Raw genomic sequence first — 16277 nt, 5'->3', positions numbered from 1 at the left:
GACAGCAGGATCGCAGGATCGCAGTAAGGATAAGACAGCACAGCCCGTGGTCATGCTGCCAGCCATTGCGATGTAGCTTACATGCTGTTGGTAAAGGCTTCGCCCATGCTTCACGGTTACTGGAAACGACAGCATGATGTATACGGTGGTCCAATATGCTGTCCATGCGGTGCGTGCACTTGAAGTCGCAGCGGCAGAGTGCAGCGTCCAGCACAAGGAACGTGTGGCCAGGCCATCGTCCAGCCAAGACAAAGAAACAAATGACTTCGGCCATCTCAGGTAGAGATTTTATTGGATCCGTTCGAGCTAAAACCTAAGTCCAGGCGGAAAGAGGCGCCACAGATCCAGTGTTGCTGAAAGAGACAATTGCATAGCGTGATTGGAGACAAGCTTTTAATCACAGATACCAGGACCGCACTGAATTTGCAATGACGGAGTGCACATACGCTTCGTGAATAAAGAAAAAAACACGTTGAAAACATGTGTCCAAAGGATAGGCAAACCCTGTATGAAGGCCCATCAGGACCAGGTGAACAAAATAGCTGACATATGTCTCAGTAAATGCTCATTATGGGCTACGAAAACTGCTTTTGAAGACTGCACTGTGGCAGAATGAATCAACAAAATGACGCATAAGTGGCGCGGGCGTTATCACTTTCGTGAGATTTCAGCATCCATCCAGTCGGATCTTTGGTGGTTTTGGGAAGGCGTTCAGAAGACGAGGGGAGAATAAAAGTTGAAGAAGGGACCCAACAGAGGGATGGTTTGAGACACAGAACGTACAAAAATCCCGGTGCCGGAGAGAGAACAGTCACGGAGGAGAGTTCAGGAGAAGTCCTTGTTCCACAGTGTAGGCTTCAAGGCGTAGAAGGACAGGAGAAGACACAAGGCACCCAGAGTGTTGGAGACAGATTCGGTGGTGAGGTATAGAGGAAGTGTGTCTGGAGAAGACTCGGGAGGCAAGAGCGAGTGCTTAATTTCTCCTACGGTTGCCGCCGAATCCAGGGAAGTTGCCGCCGAAGCCGGGCACGTTGCCTCCGAATCCGGGCAGGTTTCCGAAACCGGGCAGGTTGCCGAAGCCCGACCGTCCAGCGAGAAAGTCGTCGTCACCTCCGGGTCCGAAGGCGCCGCGAGGCATGGTGAAGGTCGGGGGCGGGCCCTTCAGCTTGCTGTCCTTGGGGTCAACGAAGCGGCGCTGTCCGTTACGGTCCACAGTGTAGTGGCGGTCGTAGTTGACGCCCGAAGAGTCTGCGTAGCCGCTGCGGCCGCTGATGAGGCCGTCCGTGTCCGACGACTCCTGGTTGAAGGAGCTGTGACCCCAAGAGCTGCTCTCCATGTGCGTGGTCGACCCGTCGGGGTTCTTGATCACGCGGCGCTCCACAACCTGCGCGGCGGACAAGCCGACCAGCGCGGCAGCAACCAGCAACTGCAAAGAGCGGAGCACAGCACTCGTGTGAGACAGGTTGCATCGGTACAACGAGAGAACCTCTCAACAGAGCACAAACGACGTACTGGAACACCTTAATACACGTGGCTGTTCGTCCTGCCGCGCGCGCGCACACACGCAGACACGCATAATAAAACAAAAACCAGGCCAACAAAATTTGGGCTCGGAATTACACCTTAATTAAACTCAGTGAATGAAATGGCGTCGAAGGCCATGGTTCTTCCGTTTTCGCTTCATAATTACTAAATGCACGCGAACACCCTGTTAGACTCTAGCAATACGGCAGCTTCAGGGTAGGCGTCGATGTTCCTGGATTAAAGCAGTCGAGTAATCCTGCCCACAGGCAGGCATGGGCCCCGAATCGTATTGCAGAATAAAAGTGCAAGCTGCAAAGGCCGTGCCATACACCAACCACTATGAGGCGAGGTTCCCTGGGTGTGCTCTACGTCCAAGTTCTACTACTAATAGTGGTATTAATAGTGGTCTATTAAAATAATACAAAGAAAGAAAAAAAAAACAGATGTCCCCGACTGCGACATTTGCTGCCAAGTATCCTAAGCGCGCGGGTTGCCACCAGCGGAAATAAAAGGGACAGGGAGAGGAGGATGCCGAGGAAAAGTACAGAGATCGGAGCGGCAGCGAGAAAGGACAGTAAGAAACTATGTACACTATTTCCAAAACAGAAACAGTCAACAAGTTTGCGCCACTCACGCGTGAATGCCCAGGGGCTCGTTTTACTAGCGCTACATGCTCGTTACTGACTGCCGCATTTCATTCGACGTTTGCTGATGATAAATTTTCGTAGCCCAGGAGCAGAACATGTCGGTAATGAGTAAAGCACAAGATTCGTTTACATTCCCCGATGCTTTTTGTATCTGTGTGTCCCTTGCACAGTTTTGGAGTTAACAACTCTCCATAGCCATGTTTTCCTCGAAATATTGCGCAATATTAGCAGCCACTGCGTAAACCGCCGGCTCACACTGTGTTTCTGTGCTTGGGTTTGTTATTTCGCACGAAGTTAATTTAAGGCTCAAGTACAGCCAGTTGTCGTCATAGCCGCGTTTCCTCTGGTCAGGTAATTCCGGCCAAAAAAATCTCGGAATATAAAGCCAAGACTGCCTGTGAACGTAGAATTATCTAACGCAGCTGTTTCCCTTGAAAAAAAAAATAAACGGATGCAGGAAGAGATAAGGCGTGGAATAATTAATACAGCCGGTGGAAAGTCCGCGCCTGCGCGTATACGGTCTATGTTTTTCCAGTCCACAGCTTTCACAAGCGAACGGAAAAGGTCTGGCTGTGGCGCCAAGCTACCCAACGAATAAACGAACGAGGAAGGTTCGAGCCGAATTAGCCGTCAAGGCCAGCTCTCGAAGCTATTGCGAAATGCTCGCCCCGAAAGAACAAAATCAGAATGATTCACACGGCAAGCGCTCCGCTCGCTCGGAAAAGACCCGCGCCGGGAGGACACGTGCTCGTTTGAGAGCCGAGGAAATGGAGAAACAACGGAGCGAAAGGCGAAAGGCCAAGCAGCGCCTGACGAGGATGCGTTGGGCCTAATTGTCCGGCTGACGCTGCCAAGCGGCTTCGAAATGGTCGCCCTGCACGATTCCTCGCCGAGTGTCGCGACGGCTCTGGCTTCGTCTACACCAGTGCCGGGCGCTGATTGGTACAGCTCTCCAGGTTCTCAGCCTGTATTTTTTTTCCCCCTGGCTATAGCTCCTCTGCGCATTGAGGTTCCCGCGTCAGGGAAAGTACATGTATAGGCTTGAACACTCAAGTGCGCAAAGCGGCTCTGATCCGGACGTATAGGAGGGTGGGGGAGAAGAAATAAGTGGTAACATGCTGTTTATTCTTTGTAGGTAGAAGGCCCGATGTTCTCGTTATCCTGACACATACCTTGGAAAGACCGGTATGAAACGAGAACGGCTCGCCTGGGTTCCTAAAAGCGGCATTTTTATTCGATATAGTTTGTGCCCCTGCGTGCTGTCACGAGGGCGATGAAATCTTTGAGCGTACCTCGCTCAGACAACTTGTGTTGTCGAGTATAACAGGTCACGGCAGTCAGAAAAACTTGACGCCTTAGCCCCTTTCTTTCTTTTTTTCCGTGACGAGCGACACACAGCAGCTTTGGTCCTTTTATTTGATTGTGCAGGAAAATAAAACATAATTTTCTTGCAACAAGAAAGGAAAGTGAATTAAAAATATTGTAAAACAAGAGTACTCAAGAGCAATTAGGCCGCAACGGTCGGCCGAAATCGGAAAAGCAGCAATGACACGCCTCGCTATTCTCGGGCGGAACGGCGCGCGCCAGGGCGGCAGTCGAGGAGGAGGCGACGCGGGCACTAACGAGCTCCGGGACGAACGTCCTGCGGGATCATTGCAGCCGACAAGAAAACAATCAACCGCGAATGCGAGGACCGGAAAAAGAGTCACGGGCAGAGCCGGCCTTTTCCAGGAGTGGAGCCACCCTTTCCCACCTTGCCCTCCTGCGTCGCGCACGGTAGGAACCGTGTCCGAAGAAAGCGCGTTGCTCGCACCAGTGAAACCGAGAAAGGACACTCCTACACACAATCGGCCCGAGATACGGAGTGCACCCACCGAGTACACCCACCCGACTACACCCAATCGGCCCGAGTACACTGCGCCCACTCGGAGTGATGGTTTCTGCGAAGCTAAGCGCTCATGCAATACTGCTTCTGCGAACGCGGGCCTCGCTCAAGAAACGCTATGCCATTTGAGTGGGGAAACCTGCAACCTTTGCTTCGAGAGATAAGCGCACCCGTTGCACATTCGAGAGAGGAAAACGGACGCGAAGGCGGCGGCGGCTTTTCGAACGGGATTTTCTGCAAGTCGTCAGCGTGATGCGACCGGCGCCAGATCTGGCAAAATATATAACAATTCCACAGCACCAGCAGCGCGTGTCTGCTTGCGACAAGGTATACACGAGGAATGTATAGGAATGAAGCACTACATTTATATTCTACCCTACACGCGCTAACTTCCCGTGGCAACAAGGAGCAAAGGAGCACTGAGCTCCCTTCTCAATCTTGCTTATTATTTCTGCTTGTTCTGCGACATTTTGTTGCATGCACGCAATCCCTTTCGCGCGACCAAATGACCTGGCCACAAATGATGTCTTCTGTACTGACGAAGTGACGACAGAAAGCGTTCGCCGGCCAGCAGTTCACGAGATCAGTTCAATGCACCAATGACGCATATGCCACCTAGGCAGGTCAAAAGCACGCGGGTTGTTGCTTAAGCCACCTAGCGCGCATACATCAGGCGCAGAAACAGCAACAGCGAAGCAAAGCAAGCAAGCGAAGCGGCGTCCAAACGTTGCGGACGGTTTGAATGAGTGCGGAGAAGACAGAGTGGCAACAGCATAGCCGGCGCGAAAACGTGGTGCCCGCTGGTCGTACGACACCGTGCGATACAAGAACGAACAGAGTGAAAGCAACGCAGCCGTTGCCGAAAACGCATCCCTGCAGCGCCATCCAAGAACGCTGGCTGGTTAGTAACCACCCGAGCCAATGCGCACCAAAGTAGAAATAAACCGAGATACCAGACGCTGCCTCGCTTGAAGGACGGGCTTCTTGCGTGTGCGAATCGTTCATCACGCACACCTGCGCCGAGAAGGATGAGCCGTGCATGCGGCGAGGTTCCACGCAGCGGCTCTGCCTCCCCGCAAGCGCATCAAGAACGCGAGCGTGACGCTTCAAGAGTGCGCCGCCCTCCTTCAGTTCAGCGGACCTCGACAAGGCTGTTTGTTTCTCTGCCGGAGCCTTCTTGCTGCTTCTATCCGAGCTGCGTGCCAAGGAGCGCGCATGTCCCTTCGCAATGCTCCAGTCGGAGGTATGCATATACGCCGCAGCACCCACGCAACTGTGCCTGGTTCGGGCGCGGGCAATAGCGCGTAAAAGAATCGACCGTCGACCTCTCCCGTTTGTGGAACCCCGAAGAAAGGATCATAAGTGAGGAATAACGCTTATGCGTTACATCGTAATACCCGTGAGAAAATCGAGTGTTTCTGCGTTTCTTTTTTATTTCTTTTATGAAAGCACAAAGCTCGCTAACTCAATTGACCCGGTAACCTTTCTACAAGTGTCTCAATGACCACATGGTGTTCACGTAGCCGAAAGTCTCCAAGCTGTCTATTTCGTCAAGTTTGGGTTTTCCAGCGCGAAGGAACGCAATCGTAATTCCAGGTCATCTTTTGAAAGGCGCCGCTACTGTCACGCATTGAAGGGCGTCATTTTAATGATCCTTTATTCCTGCGGTTCATTGGTTTCATTGCCCCTTTATTCTTACTCGGCGCACTATGGACGCTCGGCGGACTATGGACGGAAGGGTCTCTCCCGTTCGTAAATTTGTTCATACTCTGTCTTCTCGTTATCAACAAATATGCACCTCCACTCCTCATAATTATCACTAGCAATCGCCACCGTCGACCAGCTTACATCCACTGCAAGACAAAGGTATCTTCAGCTGATCGCCAATCGGCCCTGTCGTGGAACAGCGCCTTATTCCTGTACTTCAAACTGCGCATATATGGAAAAGCAATCTTCCGCAGACAGACAACAAGCTTCTCTATTTCAACAGCTACTGCTGCAATTTTTTCTTCTGTACTTCAATTACTGCATGCGGAAAGATGAAAACCAAGATTACACTAACATACTGCGCAGGGCACGTCAAGTATGTTCTGTTACTGGCATCCTGTAGCGAAATATGCATTCTGCAGCTATTTTCAAATTAGACACACTGTGGAATAGTTCGAAAATTGTTCATGCAGCCGCTTCTTGCAAGAACCATTTTTAATTTTGAAACAAGGCACGCGCTTTATTGACTATCTATATATTTGACATGTGCCTTTTTCGCTTTGAACCGAAGTAACAGAAGAAGGCCTGCGAAATCTCAATCCTACGCCAACATGCAGGGGTTACTAAACGCATGCGACCTTTTAGTCACGACCACACAAAGGTCACGGACAGTATAAAATATTAGCATGTTCGCGCTCAGTAATAACGAGGGGAAGACGCCATTCGTGCAAAGTGAAACTTGAGATGTGCCAGAAGGCTTAACGTCTTGCCGCGCGAAATTCCATGAACTTCGTGGTAATTAGCCTCTTGCTACTGCTTCCTTTTTGGTGACTGCGGGATTTGCGGCCCTCGTACATTTCTAAGACGCTAGACGTCATAGCGTAGAAGCTCAAAATTTCATTCGAGGCAAATTCAGACCACCCGGGGAATAAAAATAACCCTGACACCCAGGCACCACTGGAGTGGTTCTTTCAAAAGATGAAGCCTGTTGCATTGTGCGCACTTGACTGCTGAGGGTCTGTAACGTTTCAGTCTTGTTTACCTACTTCATGATTGAAACCGGCAGTTGTCCAATGCAGCATGTTACTCTATGTTACTCTACGAAAACGACAAGAACAAAGCGTAATATACGGCACGAAACGACAGAGACAGAGGAGAAAAAAACTACATAGCAGCGTTTATTCACGTGGATGAAAGCGGAAGAAAAGGACGCAATCTGGACTGATTACAGTTGAAAGAGAAGGTCAACGTTATTGGGAAGAAGAGAGGTTTAAGCTTGTTGATGCTTCGGTAGGCAAGGCTGCGGGAGTGAGATATTGCTCGAAATGTTCGAATCCGTGTTGTTTCTTTTTTTTTTTTTTTGAAGCAGCTTACTGAGCTTCTCTTCAAGCTGTCCTCTGCCGCAATACCTGCCTAATACATCCCTGCGAGGCATTACACAGCACTGCTAAGCATGACTGAGCTGCCAAGAAGGAAAAAAAGCTGGGATTCTAAGCCGGTGTTGCCGTTCGACTTGAAACACTGATAGTGTTCTTCAAAGCGCACTGTGTGTCAACGTGGAAACACAGAGAATAGGACTGAAAGAAAAAAAAGCTAGGAAATTGCACGGTGTTCGAATCGTTTCGCAAACCCACGACATCTGGCATCAAGCACTCGTTTTATGATACCGTAAAAGCCCAGAGAGAGACCTTCATGGTACCGGGAAAAGGCCCAATTACGGCTGTAAAGCCGAAACAATCGCCTCGTCCGGAGACCTGTTTCAAGTCCGCCTTCGAAGGACAGGTAAGCCGAACCTTATAGCACGCGTGCATCATCGATGTACGGTTTGTTGGCCCGGATCTCTGGCGAAAATTGCGGCTTCCCTTTGACCGTGCAAGGGCATCGTTTTTGGAGGGACACGTGCGTAAATTGTGTGTCCCTGTCTGACTACCTACTTCGATGGCCCCGTCAAAAACTGTAGCAAATAACTTTCTTGCAGCAGCGCACGGTTGGACTCGACAGCGAAGTTAGAACAGGTAATATCTGTACATTTTCACGTGAAATATATGACGACCCATTGTGTCCTTTTCAGCGGCTATCGGTGACAGGCGTTACGAGACGTGAAACAGTACCGTCGATAACTGCCAATAAGCAATGGGCCGTCGCCAAGACGCCGTCAAAACCTCGATAATACACTGTACTAAATAAGTTTCCGACATGCGCATTAAAAGTAGCATGAGGTGGCAGAGCAAATACGTTCGAAGGTCGTCGTTTGTTTCTCAGCTTCATGAGTATGAAATATATCCGTTTGTTGCATGCTATTAATAGGTATTTGTTTCTTAGTGTGTACACAGGGGCCTGTGTAGCAGAGTATTCCATGCCCGTGCGGCAACCTGTTCTAGCGTACAAGGAAGGGCTGCTTGAGAATGAGCGTCAAATAAAACACACACAAAAATTCTACCGCAACAACACAACTCTCATGAAACGACGAAGATGATACCACCGTAAACTCAGCTCCGAAAGGAGTGAAAATCAGTCGTCGGAGCCCTGCAAGCGCACATTTGCATCATTTAAAGGACCAGCGATTTTCGCTTTTTGACAGCTGTATTTTATATCCGGTTTCCTGGGAAACTAAGTTTGAGTCGAACTGTAGAGGCGTTCCTTCCCAGGCTTCACTCAGGCAAATTCATTGCCAAGTTGTGTTTTATTAGAAGCGTAAGTGTGCTTTTTTTTTAATTTTCGCGGACAGGACGCGTGCCTGAACGTCGTTGACGGTTGCTCCAAAAGGCCAGTGCCACCGACATCGTCCGTCCCTTTCTTTAGTGCTCGCTATCAGGGTGGCCCCTTATATTTCCGTGACCAGATGTGCCGCCCACGAGGGAACCGCAGTCAAGCTTGCACCCACTACCACGTACCGCACCGGAAAGACGTAAGGACGTCCACGATGAGCGTGCAGCGCCCGCGTACCGGTGGCAACATGTAAATCAAGGCCGCGGGCGTCCAAATATGAGTCTGACTGAGAAAAAGAAAAGGGTGATAAGAAGAAGGGGCAGGAACTGTACCGCTACCTCCGAGAGAGCGAGGTCGATGGAAAAACGAAGCCGTTATCGGCGCATCGCATGCGTCAGGCCTGCCGTGGGAAGGAAAAGGAGAGGCGGCTCTCGGCCGGGCGGCGACAAAAATAGTTGAGGCGAGACAAAGCGAATCGGTAACGGTGCAGCCAAGAAGACAAAAGGCGAGGCTGGTGTGTCGCTGATGGCGGCGCACGTCGCATCCCGGACGGACAGGCGGGCGGCCACGCACTTCCCTTCGCCGGAAAAGAGAAAAATCCTGCCGCCGGGCCGCCTCGGAAATCCGCCGCTGTTTGTCTCACGCGGGAAGACGAGCGGCAAGAAAGCTATCGCACGCCGCCCTGCGCCGCTGGGCGCCTTCCTCCCGCTGCTTTCCTTTCGCCTCCCTCGCGCTTTGCGCCGCAGGGCACGCACCCCTTCGGAGAACGCTCAGGGCGGTCCGACTGCTGCTGGCCGCCTGCGTGTTTAGTTCGCCCACGGCACGTGTCTGTGGACGGTGCGGGAGCAACGACGAATGTGGTGCTTACTGGCGAGCCCGTGCGAACTTGGGGCCGTGTCGACAGCGTCGGGTCCGCTGCTGCCCCGACAGCCATGGAAGCGAGCTTCGCGTAGTCGTAGCGGCAGCTAGCTAGGCAGGTGCTTACGCATCAAACCGACAAGAGAACGCGGATGAGAAAGAGCTATAGCTTGCACTTTCGAGACCGCCAATGAGACACAGCTTGGCTTCCTGAGGGCCAGCCAGCATAGACATGATCACCATCAATCATGTCAACGAGCTAGCCTGACGAAACGACATGGCCGTGTCCTCGATCGAAAGCATTCAGCCGGCAGCTGTGGTGAACGTGAAGAGTGCGACTAGCGACAGCGAGGTCGACAACGGGCAGCATGACGAACCTCAGTATACTCATGCGCATCAGGGACGAATTTACGAATGACCTTTAGGTTGGGTGCACGGACTGATAGTGTTTGTCATGCAGTCATGTAGGTCTCCCTAGATTTTTGCTTTCAAGCTACTCTCTCTTGATATCAATAACATCTCGTGCCACTAATCTCTTTTATGTTCGCGAACGGCGTGCAGTGGAACGTTACGAAGGTAGTCCTCGAAATCCCTATGGGGCGTGTGTATAAGGAGACAGTGACCACTGTCTCGAGAAAGCGTTTTGACACAAATTGCTTGCGTTTGTCCAGTTGCGATGCTATGACTTATTGTGCTAGACTAATCTTACTCCTTCTGTGCGAGCAACAGGGCCCGGCACAGAGCCAGGAATTATTTTTTCGGGAGGCTCGAGGTCACTTCTCGCAAGCTGGTAGGGGAGGCTGGGGAGTCGTCCTGGCTACGTGCTTGCGACATACCTCGGTGAAAAGAAGCTAAATGTCAGGGAAGACGAAACCAAACCGAGGAGAAATGATCAGGACTAGAGGGAACAGGGGCCGGGCGAAAATCAAGGCTCGCACTGAGCGCACGTTAGAAAGAAGCATACATCTAGCATTTGTTATCATTGATTAGAGTGCGAATTAAGTAGAACTCCTATTTTAGGTGGTATATGAAGACAATATAAATACCGTTACTTCTCTTCATATATTAAGCATCAAAAGTACTGCTTCAATTAAAAGAAAGCTCAATGACCTGCAGTCAAAGTGTAAGTACGTAAGATGCACAGTCATCAAGTTCCCGCATTGCTCACTTTATTGTTGCACGGCTAATTCTCCGTTATTCGCAGGTGGCGGTATTCTACATGCGATTAAGTGTCTCCCTGACTGTGTTATTACTTTGCACACGCACGAATTATCGTACGTATTATGAAAAATTACGCATCATCGCTTTGGCTTATCTAAACGGTTTTTCTTGGTCTCTAATTGATACGCGGGCGTCCTTGACAGAAGCTCTTTAGCAGCTTGGCAGAGGCCATCCGTTGCGCGTGAACGCTGTTATTTCAAGGAGGCAGGTAGAGGGACAGTAGGCATCAAGCTCTACACGCACGAAACGATGAGCAACTGCTTCAACTTCTACAGAAACAAAAGAAAAACGAACAGCAGCCCCAAGAACAAAAAAAGAAGGCCGAATTCGTCCTTGGAAACAACCGGTGAGGCAAAACACTGCCCGTTCCAAGTGCCGGCGGGGGAGCCAGCCTAATGACGGGATGATGGCGGTGCAACGACTAGTGATAGAGGTAACTTAACCTGGCATGACACAAGAGGGGCACAGTGCTGGAGATCGCGCGATAGAGAACGTCCGCAGACAACAAGGGCAGAGAAGAGGGGGGACAGATAGTGTCACGCTGCTCAGTCCGACAGGTGCTCCGAAGCTTGGCCCCTCCTCTCCCTCCGAGTGCACTGGGCTTCCCCGAATTCGGCCGATGCACCCTCTGGCGCCGACAGGGGGCTTTTTGTCTCTTTTTGGGGTGGCAAACCAAACATCGGCATCGGCGCAGGTCTGCGACTGAGCCGGGTTTTTCCCGCCAATTTGCCACGCGCCGACGCTTGCCTCCTTGCCCTCTTTAAGCCATTCTCATGCCTCCCCTCGCGGCGCTGCCCAAGGTCATTGGCTCCATCCGGCGAACGATGTGGCCCTTTGTGTTGGCGCCCGCTCCACCGGCACAATTTGAGACTGGACCTACGCCGCCGCCCAGCGAAAGCGGGGAGAGAGGGCAAACTTTCCCAACTAGCCTGCGCGCGTCGCGCTACCGGTTCGCGATATCCTGCCGCGAGCATAATGATGCAGCTGTGCTTATTATCCCACGAAGAATGACATAACCTCACCCGCTCCAACGAACCTCCGGTCAGCCGCGGATGGTTATTTTTTTTTTTGTTATTTCTATCGTTCTATTAATGGGTGCTACGATGACATTAGGTGGATGCATACTCCAGTTTTGTCTAGCGACTCAAATATACTGCAGATAATTACTCGTGCAACCGGCATACACTATTCCCGATCGCGTTCTTGATAATAGCGACTGCGTTCAAGCCGTCACGTACTCGCTAGACGAGCAGTAGCGGCAGCAGGCATTGGACTCGGTGTGATGAAAACATGTTCTTTTCACTCATTTCTCTCAAAGCAAAAGGGCTGTATCTAAGAGTTTTTGTTCAATGGGCCAGTAAGCTCCCGTGAGGCTTTGGCTAACTCCAGCGAAATCTTCCTAATGCCCCTTTCTGTGCGTTTCACTGTGAACGTGACTAGTGGTTACATTCAGGAAAGGAACTACGCAAAATGCAGTACCATTGATCATATACCTGCAAAAGCCGCGGCGTAGCCGGCATTTTTATGTACTTTTTGCAAGGCCATGCATATTTCCTGGAAAGAATGCCTAACGTCGCTAGCATACTCAAAGACTTCCTTAGCGATTTCCCTGAATCCGAACTTAGGAACCAGTACGGTGACTTCAAGCGAAACCGAACCCAGTGCACGCTAAATATTTTAATATGCTCCATAGTCAGACACGTACCCAAGGCGGGGGCCCGAGGGCATCCGAGTACCCCCACGGTGGTACCCCCACCTACCCCCAGAACCTGTCCTTCCCCTGTGCTCGCTCGATAAAAAAGCTGCCTTGGGCCCCTCCCGAAAAAACACCTGGGTGCTCACTGTCAATAACATGCATGTCGCTGAAAGCACTTTACGTGACTAACTAGATATGCATTTGCACTTTCAACTGCGTGTTGTCTTGGTAATTCGAAACGCGGCCCACTATATCAGAATATTAATTATGTGTTCGTCAATATTTTCCTTATCGTATTCCCCTACGCATCATTATGCTTCCATCGATATATCTGATCTTGGCGTAACACACGTCTAAAGCGTGCAACGACATCTATGCCCATTAAAAACAACCATTATGAACCTTAATACGCAGCAGCTTGACACCTGATGCAGTCTCGTTAGTGCAGACCAGTACGTAATTTGCGTGCATGGGCTAAATAGGTATTTTTCTAGGCGGTAATTTTGCTGGAATTGTTTTCAAAATTTTTTCTGCCGAAAATCTCGCTTCGTTCCAATACAGTGTTTGCAGTTTCCTAGCGTCGCTGCCGTACAATTCGACCTCTCATTACCGAAGTCTTGAATGAATTATGCAAGTACACTTTTAATATTAGGCTACTTGATGCAGAATTTAATCACCGCTAATGTCACAGAGAAACTTGTAAGTTGAAGAATGCACACATTTGCTGAACATACCCAACAATTCTGGACAAAAGCATTTTTGAGCGGGAAACCTTTTAAGAGCACATTTTTTTATATAAGATTTCACTATAACAATCAATATATCTGCAGATCACCCGACGACAGTCTTAATTTTTTCTTTCTATTAACGTTTTTGGAGTTTGGAGTCTTAACTGCTCGATGGAAACAGTTTAAAAGCAAGATTTTGCTATATATCAGAAGAATGGGCCGTTACCTTGAATATTTCCATAAGAGTGTCTTACAACTGTATAATTTTCTAAATTCTTGTCCGAGAATGTTGGACACGAGCACTGTTTTCTTTCTTTGCTTTTATTGTGCCCTTTACGTAGCTTTAGTAACGTATGTACACGCTCGTAATTTCGTATCCTGCGATTGTTTTTAATTTTCACTGCTTACAAGAGCGGCTAAACGTGCGTTTTTCTGGACTGTTTCTACTAACAAGATATCTCGTGGTTTCAGTCTCAGCTTCTGAGGCTTTCTTCTGAATACGCAGCGAGATGTACTAGATTTAGTTATGCAAATCATGATGGAATATTGACAGAAATTCTTCAGCTCAGAAATATGAATACATATAAGGTTCTCTTGCCAAACAAGAGGTGGTCGCTGTAGGTACAAAGGAGAGAAAAGGCTAAAAACGAGACCTACGCAAGATTGTGGACATTATATCTTATCAGTATTAACATACATGGGTCAGTGTTATCAGTGTTAAAATTCACGATTCTCTGCCGATCCTTGTCGTGGAATGCTTTCGAAAATTTCGTCTCTGGGGTTTTTACTGTTCATAACTTTAGAATCTGGCGTAGAGAACACAAATGTCTAGCACACATAGCTCAAAAAAGGCGCATGATTAAGGTCTGCTTCTCTTCTGTTTTAATTTCTTCGCCTGACTCTTGCGGAAGTAGAGACTATTACGGCCAGCCTTTCGCGCACGCAAAGACACCGACAGGAAACAGAGTCAAGGGAAAGCATGCCTGACGGCGGCCAGTAACCGTCGCATGCGATGCTGCCATTCGGTCGCGAACTCTACCTTTCGCTTTCCCTTGAGCAGGAGCAACGGAACGCGAAAGTACGAGTTATAAGGTCCGTGCTCCTCGATGCGTGCGAACACGAAGCGGGGTCTTTGAATTGGCTTCTCTTAACTTTTGCGCGGAATGGAATTTAAACCCCAAATCACAATACAGCCATGTTGCGCCACGCATTCTGAGAAAACGAATGATGTCGCATAGCATCGTACGAGTCGCTCTCACCGGATGTAACAGCCGAACTCTTGAAAAGGAAATGAAGGTCGCTCAAGCATATATTCCGCAAATCACGAAAGGGCAGGACAAGGGCAATTTGCTTCACAGACGTGCAAAAGATGTGGATACTTGAGTACTATATAAAACAAACATTCCTGCGCCTGTCTTTGCAAGGGTCCTCGCATTTTACTTCTTTTTTCTCCGTTCGTACTGTTTAATAAGCCACGCTGTCTCTTTTCCTTAAATCAAGTGCTCATATTGGTTCAAGTACACGCAGCGAAACATCTCCGCAAGCTTTTTAGGCACCTCTGTATTGCTAGCTACGGGGTAATACAGACACGGGGGGATAAGTCCTTAAAGATCAGCTGGGTTGGTTGTTGGGCATACTATCGATACATAATATCAATGGATGCATTTAGCCCGCAGTTGCATAGTGAGAAAAGGGAAGCTTCAGGGCTCACTCTGCGTTTCTGGTATTGAAACGCTTCTGTCCAAGCCGGGCCCAGCCGTAGATTTTAAAGCACGCAGGTGGAACATACAGTTATTAATAAACAGGCAAACCTGACCCTTACGGTTGTAATAAGCTGCTAAGAAAGGTAGTTCTCTTTTTAACTTTCCAAACAGACGCTCGTAGAACTCGCACACTTTAATGTCTAAGCTGGCGCGGAAGCAACTCTGTAGAGCAAATGAATACTTTGCTGTAAACACTGCTACTCTGCACTATGGCGAAGGCCGCAATCGAACACAGAAAGTGGAGAAAAGGACTCGAAGCGCAAGCTCACGCTACCCTGCCCTGAAAAGCCCGATCGCTCACAGCGTTTTCCGCGGTTGAAGACTACCACAAGTCAGCCTGACACCAGCACCACGTCGGAACCGCGTCCCGTGGCGCTGCGCGGGGGCAGCGGCACGAGACGCTTCACCCCAGCGGAGGAGACCCCGTGGCACGGAGGGGCTGCTCAGGCCTCTGCGACGTGTACGAAAGTGAACGCTCCGGCGGACTCACCAGCTTCATAGCGCCTTTGTTTACAGCCGGTACTCCCGGTCTCGAGACAGCAAATGGCAGAAAAACGTCGGACTTGAGGAGCAAGGGACGACTTTCAAGGTCTCCGCACGAGCCGCTTGGTTTTTATACCGGTTGGCGGTTGCCCCACCTCCCCGACGGAAACGCGAGAGGGGGGGTTTCGGACGGGGCAAGACGGCAGATCTCCGGTCGGAGGAGGAGAGGGCTGAAAAAGGAGGGTTTTCCCGCCGGTCTGACGCCTCCCTCGCCCCGACGCTCCGATGACGGTGCGATTGCGCGCAGCGTGTGTGTGTGAGTGCATGTATGTGCGCGTGCGTGCGCGAGTGTGAGTCAAAACCCTCTCGTGACAACACCACGCGTGCTGAGCGTGGCTAATTCGGGGGAAGGATGCGAGCGGTGGGTGGAGAAAGCTCGAGAGACGCCGGTGCTCCGATAAACTGGCCCCCGCCCGGCTTCTGGGACGAAGGTTGCACGTGACAGGGCACAATCCCAGAACGTTGATCGATGCTCGGTCACGGATGGAAAGAACACGACCGATCAGGCGCGTTTCACCACGACCGTGCCCCCTCTCGGGCTCGCATGGAGAAACCGGGGCATGCACCTGTTGCGACTCTGCCTGCGCATCGCTTCGTCTTTTTTAGGCTATTTTGGCTAATCGGCGTTCTCTGACGTGGGATCACATTTTTTTTCGTTGTTGTGTGGTTGCGGATTTGCATACTCGCTCCATGATACAATGCTGTGGTGATTAACAATCTAAGTATCTAGCAAATAAAAAAAAACGAAGGGGGGGGGGGGGGGTTATATGCGGCGTAACTCTCACATTTTTTTTTCGGTTCAAGCGTCATCGGGAATGGGTGACCAAAAAACTGTGCGTGTCAATTTTATGGAAGTTGGACGTGCAGCGAGGTCACAATGACTTGAAGAACAAAAAAAGAAAAATAAACGCTGGACAGCTTGCTTGGTTGAATACGGCGCTTTTATACACCAGTACCGTAAGGCGTTGCATACATTTCCGGAGCTCCGCTCTAGTA

The 16277-nt window shown here is 50.1% G+C and overlaps 1 protein-coding gene across 1 annotated transcript; it reads right to left on the bottom strand.

The window, feature by feature from the left end:
- Window positions 1-265: 265 nt before the first annotated feature.
- LOC149352520 (uncharacterized) lies at window positions 266-15386 on the bottom strand. Its single transcript, XM_089581697.1, has 2 exons — window positions 15229-15386; window positions 266-1426 (listed from the first exon to the last, which is right to left on the bottom strand). Exons 1-2 carry the CDS (start codon window positions 15235-15237, stop codon window positions 974-976), a joined length of 462 nt encoding a protein of 153 aa, XP_089437823.1. The 5' UTR covers window positions 15238-15386; the 3' UTR covers window positions 266-973.
- Between the last annotated feature and the right edge of the window lie 891 nt (window positions 15387-16277).

The sequence above is a fragment of the Amblyomma mixtum genome, chromosome 3, assembly GCF_055824585.1.
Source record: "Amblyomma mixtum isolate Tamu chromosome 3, ASM5582458v1, whole genome shotgun sequence".
In the NCBI taxonomy this organism is placed as follows: Eukaryota; Metazoa; Arthropoda; class Arachnida; order Ixodida; family Ixodidae; genus Amblyomma; species Amblyomma mixtum.
Note: the sequence above shows the minus strand (reverse complement) of the source record. Positions and strands in the feature narration are given on the sequence as shown.